Source organism: Muscardinus avellanarius, assembly GCF_963383645.1.
Source record: "Muscardinus avellanarius genome assembly, chromosome: 12".
In the NCBI taxonomy this organism is placed as follows: Eukaryota; Metazoa; Chordata; class Mammalia; order Rodentia; family Gliridae; genus Muscardinus; species Muscardinus avellanarius.
This window is the reverse complement of record NC_137798.1, coordinates 13,778,739-13,795,141: the sequence shown is the minus strand read 5'-3', so window position 1 is coordinate 13,795,141 and position 16,403 is coordinate 13,778,739. Positions and strand designations below refer to the sequence as shown.

At 41.6% G+C, this 16,403-nt stretch overlaps 1 protein-coding gene across 2 annotated transcripts; it reads left to right on the top strand.

The window, feature by feature from the left end:
* Window positions 1-1,002: 1,002 nt before the first annotated feature.
* Window positions 1,003-16,136, top strand: MAPDA (N6-Methyl-AMP deaminase; the record flags this gene model as incomplete). 2 transcript variants are annotated; one of them, XM_080706738.1, is made up of 10 exons in its annotated part: window positions 1,003-1,068; window positions 1,756-1,886; window positions 3,830-3,890; window positions 6,033-6,120; window positions 7,351-7,432; window positions 9,877-10,003; window positions 10,990-11,070; window positions 12,233-12,371; window positions 14,640-14,740; window positions 15,942-16,136. In XM_080706738.1, exons 1-10 carry the CDS (start codon window positions 1,009-1,011, stop codon window positions 16,134-16,136), a joined length of 1,065 nt encoding a protein of 354 aa, XP_080562864.1. In that variant the 5' UTR covers window positions 1,003-1,008. The 2 variants fall into 2 exon arrangements, with proteins under 2 accessions (XP_080562864.1, XP_080562865.1); XM_080706739.1 differs by lacking the exon at window positions 1,003-1,068 and having other exon boundaries at window positions 1,762-1,886; window positions 3,830-3,917.
* Window positions 16,137-16,403: the final 267 nt, after the last annotated feature.

Genomic DNA, 16,403 nt, shown 5'->3' with positions numbered 1-16,403 from the left:
GGATCATATGGGAAGCATAGAAGAGAGGAATTTAAATTCCCTTATTAATCCTCATATCTACTCTGCATTTTTATCCCATTTTTACAAAATAGGAAAGTAAAGCTATGAAGGTAAGTTACCAAGGCCATATAGCTACTAGAATGCAGAGCTAGTAGAATGACAAATCCAGGTCCATCTGACTCTTCCTCTACTATTTTATTTTAAACAGTCAAAACGTAATTTTTTTCATTTTTACCCAAAATAGAACCTATAAAATCTCTACTACTTAAAGTAGCTATTTTATAGGAAGTGCCAATACATAAGGAATACACTCCACTCAATTTTAGGTTTTTTTTTTTTTTTTTTGCGGTACTGGGGATGGAACCCAGGGGCACTCTACCTCTGAGCTATACCTCTAACCCTATTTTTACTCTTCATTTTTTATTTTTTATTATTATTAATTATTATTATTATTATTATTATTATTATCTTGGTGGTACTGGGGTTCCTGGAAGCCCTTCTACCTCTGGGATATACTCCCACGGGCTACACTCCCAGACCTATTTTCTAACTTTTTTATGTGGAAACAGGGTCTCTTAAGCCAGCACAGCTGGCTCCGAACCAGCGCGATCCTCCTGTCTCAGCCTCCCAAGCGCGGGGATTACAAATGTGCACCACCACACCCAGCCTTCAATTTTAGGTTTTAATTCAGTTTTTACCATCTTGAGGCCTTTTCCCTTTTTTTTTTATCTTGCTTATTAATTATTTCCCCACCTAGGACACATTTAAGTTAGCTTTGGAGGGGCTTTTGGCTTTTAAAGAATAAAGTAGCAAAATCCTGTTTCTTTGCTTGTATATTTGCATCTGAAAATATTCACATTTTTAAAATAGGTGAAATTGAGCCCATAATGCATGGAGTTAAAAAATCTGAAGATCCAGGACCACAGAATTTACTAAGATACATTTCATTGTTCAAATCAAATCAAGAATAGGAGTGGAGAAGGACCTCCCCCCTCCCCAGCTAAAATCATGATGGAGGCAGAACAGCAGCCATTGAAAACAGACTTTTACTCGAAGCTGCCCAAAGTGGTAAGAATTAAATTACAGAACTCTTGAGTGGTTGCTAATTATAATAACTTATGTTATTTTCACAGAAAGTAAATTTTATGGGTAGAATTTGCAAACTTCAAAAGTTATATGTTTAACTGTAAAAGGTAAAAGGCAATTGGCATAGTACAAACTATGAACATGTAGTTCCTGGTGTAATGCTCTGCATCCAGTGGATACTTAGTAAGCTTGTACTGATTGTATTCTTGTTGTGTTGTTGTTGTTTGAGTGTTGGGAGCCCTTTAATAACATCAGCAAGGCTTCCTGTTAGGAGTTTTTAACAATGAACTTCAGAGCTGTAGGAGTATCCTGAGAGTAACTCCTAATGTAGCCACTCTGAAATTTGGTATTACAAATCTCTGCAAACACTAGTAATGGAAAAACTCATAGCAAGGTGAAAAGCTAGGCAACATACAGCCTGAATCTTAAAGATATAACACAGATTTTAGGCAAGATGAAGCTGAAACAGGAAAATTAGTGGGCTGCCTCTGCCCTAGCCTAGGGCACTTATGGTATCTCCCAGACTCCCCTCCCAACCGGTCTTGCTCTCAGCCCTTTGCCGATATCCCAGGACACATTGAGGAAGTAGAACCCCAGTACCACTGGAAGCTAAGTTTTGTTCCAAGTTGCAAAGCTAGCTTTGTTACTGATTGTATTCTCTTGTTTTAGGAACTTCATGCCCACTTGAATGGATCCATTAGTTCTAATACCATGAAGAAATTAATAGCCAAGAAGCCAGACCTTAAAATTCATGATCAGATGACTATGATTGATAAGGGAAAGAAAAGAACTTTAGAAGAGTGAGTTTGGGGAGTTGTGAAAATACTTCTTTTTGTCTATCAGTATTTTGAGATGATAATAATTTAATATTTAAGAATTCAGCTGTAAAGCTGGGCATGGTGGTGCATGCTTTAAAAGAAAAAAAAAGAATTCAGATGTAGTAGTTAAAAGAAATAGAGTAAGTATCTGGCGTGGTGAATATAACTTAACCTATAACATTTTTCCAACTGTTAGACTGTTGGCAGTATTTTTTAATAACTTTATTGGTGCATTGCAATTATATATTATAGTGAGGATCAATGTGATAAAAACACACATACACACAGCACTTGATAGGATTCCCTCTGGATTCCACTCTATCTTTCCCCTCCCAGGACGTGTTAGTGAGATAAGTAGCGACACCTCTATTACAGACAGAGCATTATTTGAACTGTATTTTTAATCATTTATGATGCTTGTGAATTATACTATATTTGAATTTTTTGTGCTACTGGGGCATTCTACTTCTGAGCTGCACCCCCAGCCCTATGTCTTTTGTATTCTTTGTTTTGAAACAGCATCTCACTGAGTTGCAGAGGGCCTCACTAAGTAGCTGAGGCTGGCCACTAACCTGCGGTCCTTCTGTCTCAGCTTCCTGGTACTGGGATTACAGGCGTGCGCCACCACGCCTGGCTCTGTTTTTGAATATTTTTAAAATTGGAAAATATAGGCATACTGATTTTTCCCCATTTGCTGATACTGGCAGCAGGGCAGGGTTGGAGAAAGAGAATTATTATTTCACACTTAAAATTATTAATTATTAAGTAGCTGGGTGAGGTGGCACACACTTGTAATCCCAGTACTTGGGAGGCCGAGACAGGAGGATCGCAGGTTCGAAGCCAGCCTCAGCTACTTAGTGGGGCCCTCTGCAACTTAGTGAAACCCTGTTTCCAAATAAAAATATGAAAATAGGTCTGGGAGTGTAGCCCAGAGGTAGAAGACCCCTGGGTTCCATTCCTATTACCACACAAAAAAGTGTGTGTGTGTGTGTGTGTGTGTGTGTGTGTGTGTGTGTGTGTGTGTGTAAAGGCTGGTGTGGCGATGCATGCCTGTAATCATAGTACTTGGGAGGCTGAGAGAGAAGAATAATAGGTTCAAGGCCAGCCTCAGCAACCGAGACCCTCCGCAACTTAGTAAGATCTATTTCAAAACAAAATAAAATAGGGCTGGGAGTATAGCTCAGGCAAAGCTACACTCTGGGTGAGCCCCCAACTCCAGTGTGGGGTGTGTGTGTGTGGGGGGGGTGTATCTTCAGTCATTTAGCTATCTTTCCAATTCAGTGTAATTTTGTGTGTGTGGTACTAGGGGTGGAACTTAGGGACCTTCTACCTATGAGCTATACCCACAATCCTATTTTATGTTTTTATTTTTGTTTTAATTTGGAAATAGGGTCTTGCTAAGTTGCTGAGAGCCCCACTAAGTTTTGAGACTGACTTTGAACCCAAGATCCTCCTGTCTTAGCCTTCCAGGTATTGGGATTACAGGCATCTACCAACCATGCTCAGCTCAGATCAATGTAATTGTGTGTGTGTGTGTGTGTGTGTGTGTGTGTGTGTGTGTGTGTGTGGTACTGGGGATTGAAGCCAGGGGCATTCTACCTCTGAGCTACACCCCCGCCCTATTTTTTATTCTTTATTTGGAAACAGGGTCTCAGTAAGTTGCAGAGGGCCTCACTAAGTAGCTGAGGCTGGCTGCGAACCTGTGATCCTCCTGTCTAGTCTCCCAAGTACTGAGATTACAGGTGTGTGCCACCACACCTGGCTAGATCAATGCCATTTTTGAAAAACTTTCTCTGTAGTTCTTTGTAAATCTAAACATACACTTAAGATTAACCTAAAAGCTATTAATTCAGTTTAAGGAGTTTCTTTGGAGTGGCAGGTTTTTGATGAATAAGGTATGTTAAATCTTCTCATTCATGTTGCAGGTGTTTCCAGATGTTTCACATGATTCATCGGCTTACTACTAGCCCTGAAGATATTCTAATGGTGAGACATGAAGGAATTTTTAGAATGGTTTAGAAATTATGAACACATTTACTCTCCTGTTATTGCATATGGCCTTTTGCTTTCAGGGAGAGTCTGATAAAAACATTTTCTTTTTTTATGGCAACTCTTTTTTTTGTGTGTGTGGTGCTGGGGGTGGAACCTAGGGGAATTCTACTTTTGAGCTACACCTCCAGCCATATTTTATTGTTTTATTTTGAAACAGAATCTCACTAAGTTGCAGAGGGCCTCATTAAATTGCTGCGGCTGGCCACAAACCTGTGGTTCACCTGTCTCAGCCTCCCAAGTACTGGGATTACAAGTGTGCACCACCACGCCCGGCTGTGGTGATTCTTTTCAAACCCAGTTTAAGACATTTGCCTATGAGCTAATATAAAAAGATTGTTCAGTATAAAAGAGATGAGGGGAAAAACTATTGGCTAGGGCACAGTGTGGAGAAGAAATGCAGACTGGTGTTCTATGTATAATATGTTGTACAAATGATACCTTCAACACTGCTAGCAGCATCCACCATTGGGGCTCAGGTCTTGCTTTGTTGATGAGCATTCCATGGGCATGTCCTTGATAAGGCCCTTTCTTTATTCTTCAATGACCTGGTGCACGTGGTAGAAAATGAAGCTCATAGTACTTAGAGATTTTGTGATTAGTCCTGGGGAAATTATACTTTGATCATTTGTTTTTATATGTATCTAAACGCTCAGGGCTTTGGACAGTGTATAGTTGCTGGAAAGAACTGCTACCTTAGCCTCACCTCACCCAACTCCTGCCGGGGAGTTTTTTTTTTTTTTTTTTTTTTTTTTTTTTTTTTTTTTTCAGTATTGGGGATGGAACCCAGAGGCATTCTGCCTTAAAGTACACCTCCAGCCCTATATTATTCTTTATTTTGAAATAGGGTCTCACTAAGTTGCAGAGGGCCTCACTCAGTAGCTGAGGCTGGCCGTGAACCTGTGATCCTTCTGTCTCAGGCTCCCAAGTACTGGGATTACAAGCATGTGCTACCACATCTGGCCTCCAGATCCTCATTCTCAAACGGGTTTCTGTGTTAGTCTCAAGTGAGCTTGGGTAGCGAGAGTGGGTCCTTCTGAGGTGTTCAGCCTGGGGGCAGTGATAAGATCCACCTTGCAAGCTGAGGCCCACACTTTGGTGGTGGCAGCGACTGGGAGGTGGAGTTTGGGGGTGGGGTAGCAGCCACAGGGCCAGGCGCCAGCCGTGAAGGTTGCAGGGTTCTGCTCGGTGCTAGAGGTGGCGGTGATATCCTGCATGGTCTAGGCATGCCACATGATTTTGAATGCTGTGTTCTCTGAGTCTGATTTTCCAGACCCTTCCTGATGAATCTGAGCTACCCATTTTCATTTCAATGAATTCCTTTTTGGCTTTGTAGGGAATATAAAAGGAGAGGCCCAGACCTTGAGTTGCTGTGGCATCACCAGTGTGGTGCTTTCCTGAGCAGTCTGCACAGCCAGCTGGCCCCAGCGCCCGTCAGGACACTGCACTTTGTGCTTATATGCGGGTAGTCAGGAGTTAAGATGAGGGTACCAGCAAGGGCCAACTAGGGCTGTCTGTCACAGCATCCTTGCTAGGTGCTAAGAATCTCAGTGTACCATGAAGGTGATCCTTGAACCTAGAATCCTCCCGTTCCAGCCTCCCACGTCCCGGGATTACGGGTGTGTCACCATGCCTGGCTAATAAGAACCTTAATCTGTGACTTTAAATAGCATGTCAGTAATTCCTAAGCGTTAAATCATCAGTGCCCAATCCGGTAGTTGTTTATTTCTATGTGTAATAAAGATTTTCTAGCACGATATGCACATAGATGGAGCCAGGTGGTTTTGCCTCATTTCCCTGCTTTGTCCACCATAGGAACACTGGAAATAGAGAAACTGTTAAAATGCAAGGCAGGTGGCTGCTGCGCAGAGTTGAATTTAAGGTGGGGATGAGGTGGTGAGGGGAGCTGTTTGGAAAGGTAGCTCTGTCGTGATCTCCATTGGGGATGTGACCATGTGAGAAACTTTCAACACTTCTTTCAAATCAAATTTAATAAATTACATAAAGCTGTAGCATGTGGCACTTTTACTGGGACTGTTGATCGAACTCCACTATTATGTACATTACCTTTATTATCAGGTCACAAAAGATGTCATTAAAGACTTTGCAGAGGATGGTGTCAAGTACCTGGAACTGAGGAGCACACCCAGAAGAGAAAGTGCTACTGGTAGGATTTAGTTACTCTCAGTGAACATACTACCCCTCACGTGTGATTCGCTCATTCGTGGGTTTGTGAGTTGGGAATATGAAACATTAACTTTTTTTTCTTTTTCTTTTTTTTTTTTTGTGGGTCTGGGGATGGAATCCAGGGGCATTTGACCTCAGAGCTACACCCCCTGCCCTATTTTTTATTCTTTATTTTGAAACTGGATCTCACTGAGTTGCAGAGGACCTCACCAAGTAGCTGAGGCTGTCCGCAAACCGTGATCCTCCTGTGTCAGCCTCCCAAATGCTGGGATTATAAGTGTGCGCCATCACACCCGGCTAGGAACATTAACTTTTACTGTTTTTTTTTTTTTTTTTTGGTTCTCTAATTTAATGGGGGATCTTTAATCAACAACAACATTAGTGAGCTACAACCTCAGCCCAGTTGTTTTTTTTTTTAATTTAAAACAGAGTCTTGCCAGGCGTGGTGGTGCACGCTTGTAATCCCCGTGCTTGGGAGATAGGAGGATGGCGCTGGTTCGGAGCCAGCCTCACTGGCTTAAGAGACCCTGTTTCAAAAAAAAAAAAAAAAAAAAAATATATATATATATATATATATATATATATATATATATATATATAATAGATAGGTCTGGGAGTGTAGCCCGGAGGTAGAAGGGCTTCCAGGAACCCCAGTACCACCAAAAAAAATAAATAAAATAAAACAGATTCTTGCTAGGTTCATGAGAGTCTCGCTATTTGCTGAGGCTATCCTCTAAACTGTGATCCTTCTGTCTCAGCCTCCCAGGTACTGGGATTACAGGTGTGCGCCACAGTGCCCAGCTTATCTGTCCTAAAGGAGGAAAGATTTTGGCTCATGGTATCAGGGGTTTTAGTCCTTGGTCCCTTGGCTCTGTCACGTGGGGCCTTTGGTGAAGTGTCCTACCTGGTAGGACACAGCTGATGTGGGGGAGAAGCAGGATCCCGGCACAGCCACAAAGGGCGTAGCCCCAGTGACCTGCGTTCTCCAGCTAGGCCCACCTCCCAGTAACACTGTGTTTTTTCCATTTATTTTTTTCTACTACTACATTTTTTTCTTCAATTTCATTAAAGCACAGTTACCATTTACTAAAATGTACCCACATAAGGGACATGTTCTCACTCGTCTTTAACTGTGCCATGCCATAAAGCCTGCTAACTGATGGAATGGTTGATGACTTCTTGACATATATTTCCTCTGTGTTCTTTCCAGGAATGACCAAAAAGACTTATGTGGAATCTATACTTGAGGGTATAAAACAGTCCAAACAAGAAAACTTAGACATTGATGTTAGGTAAGAAGATTGTACCATAGTAGTTAGCCGTTTAAAAACTAGAACGTGCAGTTTTACTATTTTGGTCATAGATAGAGTAGGTTTTTAAACACCAGTCATGTACTGATTTCTACCTATAAGAGAAAAAAATAGAATCACAAACCCTGTTGTTGAATGTCTAGAAAAATATTTAACCTCATTAATCAGATTTTTTTGTGGTATTGATGATTTAATCCAGGAGCATTCTACCTCTAAGCTGCATCCCTAACCATTTTTATTTATTTTGAAACAGAGTCTCACTAAGTTGCTGGGTTGTCCTCAAACCTGTGATCCTCCTGTCTCAGCTTCCCTGGGGATGTAACCCAGTAATAGGATCATAGCTGCACACCACCATACTTGGCTTAAGTAGATAACTTAAGGAGAGATTTTAGTATTCCTTTAGGAGTTTAAAAAATAGCCAGTGTTTGGATGTGAGGGCAATCTGGCTGCGACCTCTGTCACCCAGTGATCACCAGGGTGGATTTGGCTGATCTGGCTGGCTAGGAAGGTGTCCCCATCCCCCTCACCGCTGCATGTGCCTCCCTCCCAAGCTGTGCACTCGGTTGAAGAGGATGGCCTTCCCCGAATAGAGGAGGACCAGTCTTCAGTCAAGGATATACGAGTAGCTGTGCTCCCCTGCCACAACCTCCAAACAAGCTCTCCAGGTGGACAGCATCAGCTACTACTTAGGCCCTATGCGACTCAGTGAGACCCTGTTTCAAAATAAAGACTAAAAAGTAGGGCTGGGGATGTAGCTTGGAGGTAAAATGTCCCTGGGTTCCATCCCCAGTACCACAAAAAAACAAAACAACAAAAACCAAATTCTAGAGAAAGCTGGATGTGGTGGTGTACCTTGTAATCCCAGTACTTGGAGGGCTGATAGGAGGATGGCAAGTTCAAGGACAGCCTAAGCAATTTAGTGAGGCTCTCAGCAACTCAGCAAGACCCTGTTTCCAAATGAAAAATAAGATAGGGCTCAGGGTATAGCCTGGAGATAGAAGGCCCCTGAGTTCCACCCCTAGTACCACAAAACAAATAAATAAACAACAACAAAAAAGCTGGAGGAAAATCACACAATATTTGCTGGCATTCTTTGGGTATTTGAGTCCTATATTATTCTAGCTAATATGTGAAGAATGAAATTTTAGAAGATATTTAATATATTTTAGAATTCGAATATTACTAATTTTGTAATCCCAATGAGATAATGAATTGGACCCTCCTGAGAACACACTACCATCTATTTATTCTTGCCAGAAACTTGAATCTGATTTGAGTAAGTCTAGACTAGGTCCAGTGATCAGTTCAGAGGAAATAAAGAGGCAGAACATGTTAACACAGTGACACAATCCACAAAATTCAAACTGGGAATTTTGTAATATGAACCAACGTGCTTTTCTTTAACAAATAAACTGTAAGAAAAGAGATGCAGTAGAGTTAGAGGGAGAGAAATGAGTGGCTGTAGATCTAAAAAGACTTAAGAGATATGTTGACTAACGGTGTAAACTTTTATTTGCATCCCAGTCAAACTGTAAAAAAATCAAATAATTAAAAAGTGAGACACGCCGGGCGTGGTAGCACATGCTTGTAATCCCCGTGCTTGGGAGGCAGAGACAGGAGGATCACACAGGTTCGAAGCCAGCTGCGAGTGCTGGTTTAGAAGACCCTGTCTCCAAATAAAAATGTAAAAATACGTCTGGGAGTGTAGCCCGGAGGTAGAAGGGCTTCCAGGAACCCCAGTACCACCAAAAAAAGTGAGACAGTTGGGAATTTGAACACTAGCTAGATATTCAGTGCTACTTGAGAATTTAAATCTCATTCTCTAGTAAGGTAAAACATCACGTTATCTAGGTGCAGGTTGAGCCAGGCATGGTGGTGCACGCTTGTAATCCCAGTACTTGGGAGGCTGAGACAGGAGGATCTGGATTCACGGCTAGCCTCAGCTACTTGGTGAGGCCCTTTGAAACTTAGTGAGACCCTGTTTCAAAATAAAGACAAAAAATCCGGCTGGGGGGTCTACATCCGAGGTAGAATACCCCTGGGTTCAATCCCCAGCCCCACCCCACCCCCAAAAATAGATGCAGGTTGTATCTTTCCTGGTAATCTGTATCATGTAGCCTGCCATGACTCTCTAGCTGCTCTTACCGTTGTCTTTTCGATGTGCATTATTATGGATTTCATCTGTGTTTTTTCTGTTTTTGGTGGTAGTGGGGATTGAACTCAGGGGCATTCTACTTCTGAGGTATACCCTAGGACTCTTTTATTTCTTTGCTTTTTGAAACAGGGTCTCACTAAGTGTGGAGGGCCTCAATAAGTTGCTGAGGCTGGCCATGAACCTGGGATCCTTTTGTCTCAGCCTTCTAAATACCGGGATTACAAGCATGAGCTACTATGTCTGGCTCATCTGTGTTTTTCTTATATTAAAGGTATCTGATAGCAATTGACAGAAGAGGTGGCCCCTCAGTAGCCAAGGAGACTGTTAAACTTGCTGAAGAATTCTTTCTTTCTACCGAGGATATGGTTCTTGGCCTTGACCTCAGTGGAGACCCAACTGTAAGTTATTTTTACTAAATAGACTTTATTTCTTAAAGGATTAGCTTGGAGCATTCTGCCTTCCCGAGAGAGAGAGGGCCCGGCAGACACTCTGGATGAAGCCTTGTTCTGCTTTGTATGGCCAGAGTGGATAGAGGAGTTGTTCTTGGTCAAGATTCTGTGGAAGAAGTGAGCATGCTCTCCCGAAGAACTTTGCCTGACATGATCATTTTCTCCATTCTGCCAAAGATGGTGCTCAACTAGTACTAGTCTATATGTGCAGGAGAGAAGTTAATTCATTTTGCACAACAAATAGATGTCTTGGGGCATTAGGACTTATACATGCTCCAGTTTAGTGTGTGTGTGTGGGGGGGCTTGCAAAGTTACTGCCTGCTATCTTTGAAGCTGCTATCCAGCCTCAGCCTCCCATGCACAGGGCTTCCCTGTACTTTGTGGGATGTTCAGTAGCAGCCCTGGCCTCAACCCATTAGATTGCAGTAGCACCCTCCTAGTGTGACCACCAGAAACGTCTACAGATTGCCAAATGTGCCCTGGTTGGTAGACTCATTCCTGCTTGGAAACCACTGAATGAGAATGTCTAATAAAACTGGTTTTGATGGTCTTAGCTAACCCCAGACTATTCTGCTCTTGTTTTCAACCATCGATTTAAACCATTGTTAGTAATCATAAAAGGTTCCTGAATCAAGTTCTCCTTAGCACTAGATCTTTAGGTGTCCTTCCAGAAAGAAAATTTAGTGACTCCATATCTAGCTTAGTTCATTGACCTCTGATCCACTGATACTCAGCTTCAGATTCTCCAGGGCAGAGACTGTGTCTTTTTAGCCTTGTATTCCCCAAAGTACCTAGCACATTGTTGGTGCTCTATAAACAAAATGTGCAAATGAGTCAGTCTGCCATTAATTTCTTCCTTTGTTTATTGGGGCATGATACCAGTTCCTCAGTTTTTCCAGAATTCCCATGCATTCTCATTTTCATTTATTTTCAAGATAGGACAAGCGAAAGACTTTGTGGAGCCTCTTTTAGAAGCTAAAAACGCAGGTCTGAAGTTGGCATTGCATCTTTCAGAGGTAAATAATATCATCCTTAGGCTGGAGAAGATAGATTATAGTAGATAGTCGTAGGTTATTTGTAAATAACTACAAATAACCTGGCTTGGAAAAACATTTTTAAAAAGAGAAAATAGAAATATTTTATTTTTATTTATTTATTTATTTTTTTGGTGGTACTGGGGTTCCTGGAAGTCCTTCTACCTCTGGGCTACACTCCCAGACCTATTTTTTATATTTTTGAAACAGGGTCTCTTACGCCAGCGTGGCTGGCTTCAAACCTGCGCAGTCCTGTCTCCGCCTCCCAAGCGCGGGGATTACAAGCGTGCGCCACCATGCCCAGCTGAAAATAGAAATATTTTAAATGAAAATTAAAATCATAAGGCATGACTTTATTTAGGCTCCAATATTATGTTTTTAACTTCTTATGGTTCCTCAGCGTAACTCAAATTAAAACAGCTTCATGATATTTTACTAAAGAAACTGTATGAATTTGCATCACTAGCTTGAAGATAGAATGTCCCTGGGTTCAATATCCAGTACTGAAAAAAAAAAAAAAAAATCCCTGGCAGCCTGAGTATAGGGACAGATAGTATGGAGAGAATAATACTCAACTTACCTCATAGCGTTATTCTGAGTATTCAGTGAGGTGATGTCTAAAGATTGAGTAGCACTGGGTGTGGTTAATACTGTTTACAGTTTTGTGTTTATATTTTTCCAGACGTTTTTCTAATATATGTGAACACATATACACAGCACAAAACACACATATAGAGTTAGGGATTTTATTTTTTTTAATTACTTTTTATGACCTCTTTTTCCTCTTAACACTTTGTAAGATTCTTGTGAGGACTGATGTGAAAAGGCACGAAGTAGGTCTTACTAAGTTTTTATTAATATTATTGAATCCAGAAGAATATTGAGGAATGAATAAGAAGCTTAAACACAGGAGGGGCTAGAAGTGTAACTCACTTGTAGAGTAGGTGCCTAGTATGTAAGAGATCCTGGGTTCAATCCCAGCACCAAAAAGGGGGGCGCAAACAAGAGAGCTGGGAGTAGGAGTGATTAAGCTTTCCAAAAACATCTGCATTAACTTCTGGGACAGAGTACGCACTATAGAAAACAAATGCTTTTAATAACTACTGAAAGAGGTCATTGATCCCTTCTTCATACTTTTCTGAAGATTCCAAACCAAAAAAAAGAAACACAAATGCTCCTGGATCTGCTTCCTGACAGAATTGGGCACGGAACATTTCTCAACTCACCGGAGGGAGGATCCCTTGATCTTGTGGACTTTGTGCGGCAACACCGGATACCACTAGGTAAGACAGACGGCCCTCTGGCCTCTCCCCTCAGCCCCTGGGTTGCCAGCCAGAAGTAGAGAACGATTATGCTGAAATCATAAATATCATTTAGAAATTAAAAGACGTATGGAGTGTTTTCTGAGCCTCATTTACATAACTGATAGTTATAGTTCCCGTTAATATAGGCTCCATGAAAGCAGGCCCTGTCTTCACTGCTATATTCCTCAGTGCTGGAACTCACTGGGGACTTTTTGAAGGAACAAGGACCATCTAGAATTATGAAAGTGACATTCATGAAATGAACGCATAGTATGAGAATATGTAACATTTAAAAATTAGGAATTATGGGCCAGGCGTGGTGGCGCACGCTTGTAATCCCCACGCTTGGGAGGTGGAGACAGGAGGATCACGCAGGTTTGAAGTCAGCCTCACTGGCTTAGGAGGCCCTGTTTCCAAATATAAAAAATAGGTCTGGGAGTGTAGCCTGGAGGTAGAAGGGTTTCCAGAAACCCCAGTACCACCAAAAAAAAAAAAAAAAAAAAAAAAAAAAAAGGAATTATGGAACATTCCAAATATATTTTTATAATTATTATCTATCTTTTACTAATCACATTGTACACTTGATTGCAAATGTGTTTATGAAGTATCTACTTCATAATTGTTGGAAATACAGTAGTAAACAAAATAGAGTTTCCTTCTCAAGAAGCTGATATCCTAGTACAGGGTAGACAATAAACAAATATACAAGAAATATCAGTGTTAATTGATATTAAACAGGCTGGTGGTCAAGGAAGTTTTTTCTGAAGAGGGTAGGAAGCAAGTGGCTGTATACCTTTTACTGAATGATCAATTTGCTAAGTTTATAAATTCACCAATTTACAAAAATGTGTGGCTGTGTTTTTTAATTAGTTTTTATCAATTAATAGTAAGTGAGATTTATTTTATCTTTACCAAGACCCCCCCACCCCCCGTGGGTCTGAGGATGAAACCCAGAGGCATTTGGCCTCCGAGCTACACCCCCTGCCCAATTTTTATTCTTTATTTTGAAACAGGGTCTCACTGAGTTGCGGAGGGCAACTCAGTTGGGGACAGCTGAGGCTGTCCCCAAACCACGATCCTCCGGTCTCAGCCTCCCAAATGCTGGGATTACAAGCGTGCGCCACCATCCCCGGCTATTTACCAAGATTTTTAAACATTCATAAAAGTAGAATGGAAGCATCTTATTTCCAACTAAGATCAGCTCTGCTCCCATCAGAGAGAAGGGGCTTACATGGACCGAGTAGCCCTGTGTTGAGGCTGCCTTACCAAGTGAACAGGTGCTATCGCTCAAGTCAGTGACGTATTGTACTTTGCTTGAGGAGCCAAGTGCAGTACTTCAAGGTAGAAATTAGTAAATAGTAAAAGTCTTTCTTTTTTTTTTGTGTGTGTGGTACTGGGGATGGAACCCAGGGGCTTTCTACCCCCAGGTTACACTGCCAGACCTATTTTATTTTTTTATTTATTTTATTTATTTATTTTTTGGTGGTACCGGGGGTGGAACCCAGAGGCTTTCTACCTCCGGGCTATACTCCCAGACCTTTTTTTAATATTTTATTTGGAAACAGGGTCTCACTAGGTTGCTGAGAGCCTCACTAAGTAGCTGAGGTTGGCTTCGAACCTGCGCAGTCCTCCTGTGTCAGCCTCCCAAGCGCAGGGATTACAAGCGTGCCCACCACGCCTGGCAAAAGTCATTCTTAAGGTGGACTTATCTTCAAGCACCAGGTGGTGAATGAGTGGTAGTCTGGGTAAAGGTGTTTGGTTTTCTTAGAAACTATGGGAAAAACCCATGCCCACTCCTAGCTATTCATAATGCCTTAACTCTCAAGGAGTGCTACTTTTTTTTTTTAACCTTTGCTTCTGCCTCCACTGTGTAAAACTAGGAGGAATTGCAGGAGTCCTACAAAAACCCTCCTTCTCCCCCGTCATGATTATTTCCTACTTTCTTGGTCATGACTGGCTCATAATAGTCTTCGTTGTTCTCCTTGTCAAAAGAAAAGGAAGCACAAGTGTGTGAAGAGCCTGACCCCTTGCCTGGAGACTTGCTTCCATAGTTGCAGCACATACTTCCTACACAACTGCACAACTACATTAACTGAACTACACATAGGGAAGGTCAGTTTTGAAGAATAGTAACATGGTTGCAAATCATGGTCTGGAAAGATTTTCTCATGAGTCTACTTTGTGAACTTCAACCTAATGAGTTCACGTATCTGCTTTTAATAAGAGCCGTTTTCTTCTCTCATCTAGAACTCTGTTTGACCTCGAACATCAAAAGTCAGACAGTCCCGTCTTACGACCAGCATCACTTTGGCTTTTGGTACAGCATCGCTCATCCCTCTGTGATCTGCGTAGGTGCTTCATGTGAAGTGTTTGCTCCTTTGTAATTGCTGCATCGTTAGGTCAGATACTCCCTGTCTAGCTGATGGCTTTGAGTGCCTGAGAGTAATGTCTAAGTAGAGGAGTTGTGCCCTGAGAGGCTGTTAAGCGCCAGGGTGTCTCTGGATGCACCTGTGGGAAGGGGAAGAGGTATCTGGGGGATTCCCAGCACCCATTCCATGAGATTCTGCTTTATTTGATCTGGGGTAAGCCCTGAGGATCAATATGTTTTGGAAGCTCCCTCAGTAAGCTGATGTGGTAGCACAGGCCTATATTCCAGTACTTTGGAGGCTGGGACAGGAGGATTACAGATTCAAGGATGGCCTCAGCAAGTAATGAGACTATCAACCTAGTGAGATCCAGTTTCAAAATAAAAGTAAAAAATTGGGCTGAGGTTGTAGGTTGGAGGTAAAACATCTCAATCCCCAGTAGCGCACACACACACAGAACCCTCCTTAGGTGATTTTAATATACATCTAAGGTTGAAACACTGCTCTAGTTTTTTAGTAGACTTCTAGTGAAATCTTTTAAATAGACTTTTAGTAAAGTATCTTTAGTTACAGAGAAGTATGGAGGCATTTATAGGCCTCTATTGAGACTCTTGAAAAAAAAAAACACATAGTAAATTAGAAGATATACCCTAGACAAAAAAGCTTCTTAAAAAGTTTTTTAGTATGCATGTATGCCTCTACCATCTTGTACTCCATTAAGATGTATGATTACAACGCACCAATAAAAAATTAAAAATAAATTAACAGTATTTTAAAAAATGGTTTTTAAGAGCCAGGTGTGGTGGTGCACACTTTTAATCCCAGTACCTGGGAGGCTGAGATAGAAGGATCACAGTTTTGCGGCCAGCCTCAAGTACTTAGTGAGACCTTCCGAAACTTAGTGAGACCCTGTTTCAAAATAAAGAATAAGCCGGGTGTGGTGGCGCACACTTGTAATCCCAGCATTTAGGAGGCAGAGAAAGGAGGATCTGGGTTGGTAGATAGCCTCAGCTACTTAGTGAGGCCTTTTGCAATTCAGTGAGACTCTTTCAAAATAAGGAATAAAAAATATGGCTGTGGGTGTAGCTCGAAGGTAGAATGCCCCTGTATTGTTTTTTTTTTTTTTAAAGTTTTTAAAAAAGCATTCACTTATTGTTTGAAACATTCTTGTTTATGTTGGCAGACTGATGATAAGGGTGTTTTTGCAACATACCTTTCTCAAGAGTACCAGCTGGCAGCTGAAACGTTTAACTTGACCCAGTCTCAGGTATGGGATCTGTCTTATGAATCCATCAGCCACATATTTGCTTCTGACAGCACCAAATCTGAACTGAGGAAGAGGTGGAATCATCTGAAGCCCAAAGTGTTACACTTTTAGTTTGTATGTGTTGCAAACAAGATCTTCCTGCCAAGTCTCACTTAGTGAATTATACACTACACTTCCTGGGAAGCAGAGCAGCCAAACACATTGCTCTTTTGCCTGCACCTGGCAGGACAGGTGCCCAACAAATATGTCTCCAGCTGACTAGCAGGCCTGAGGCCTCACAGGCCTTACCTCTGGAAGGAACTAGAGAAGTGTTGTTAACTAAATTCTCCATTTCACTAGTGATTGGTTGTTTTCCCTACTAGGGATCATAAAACTTTT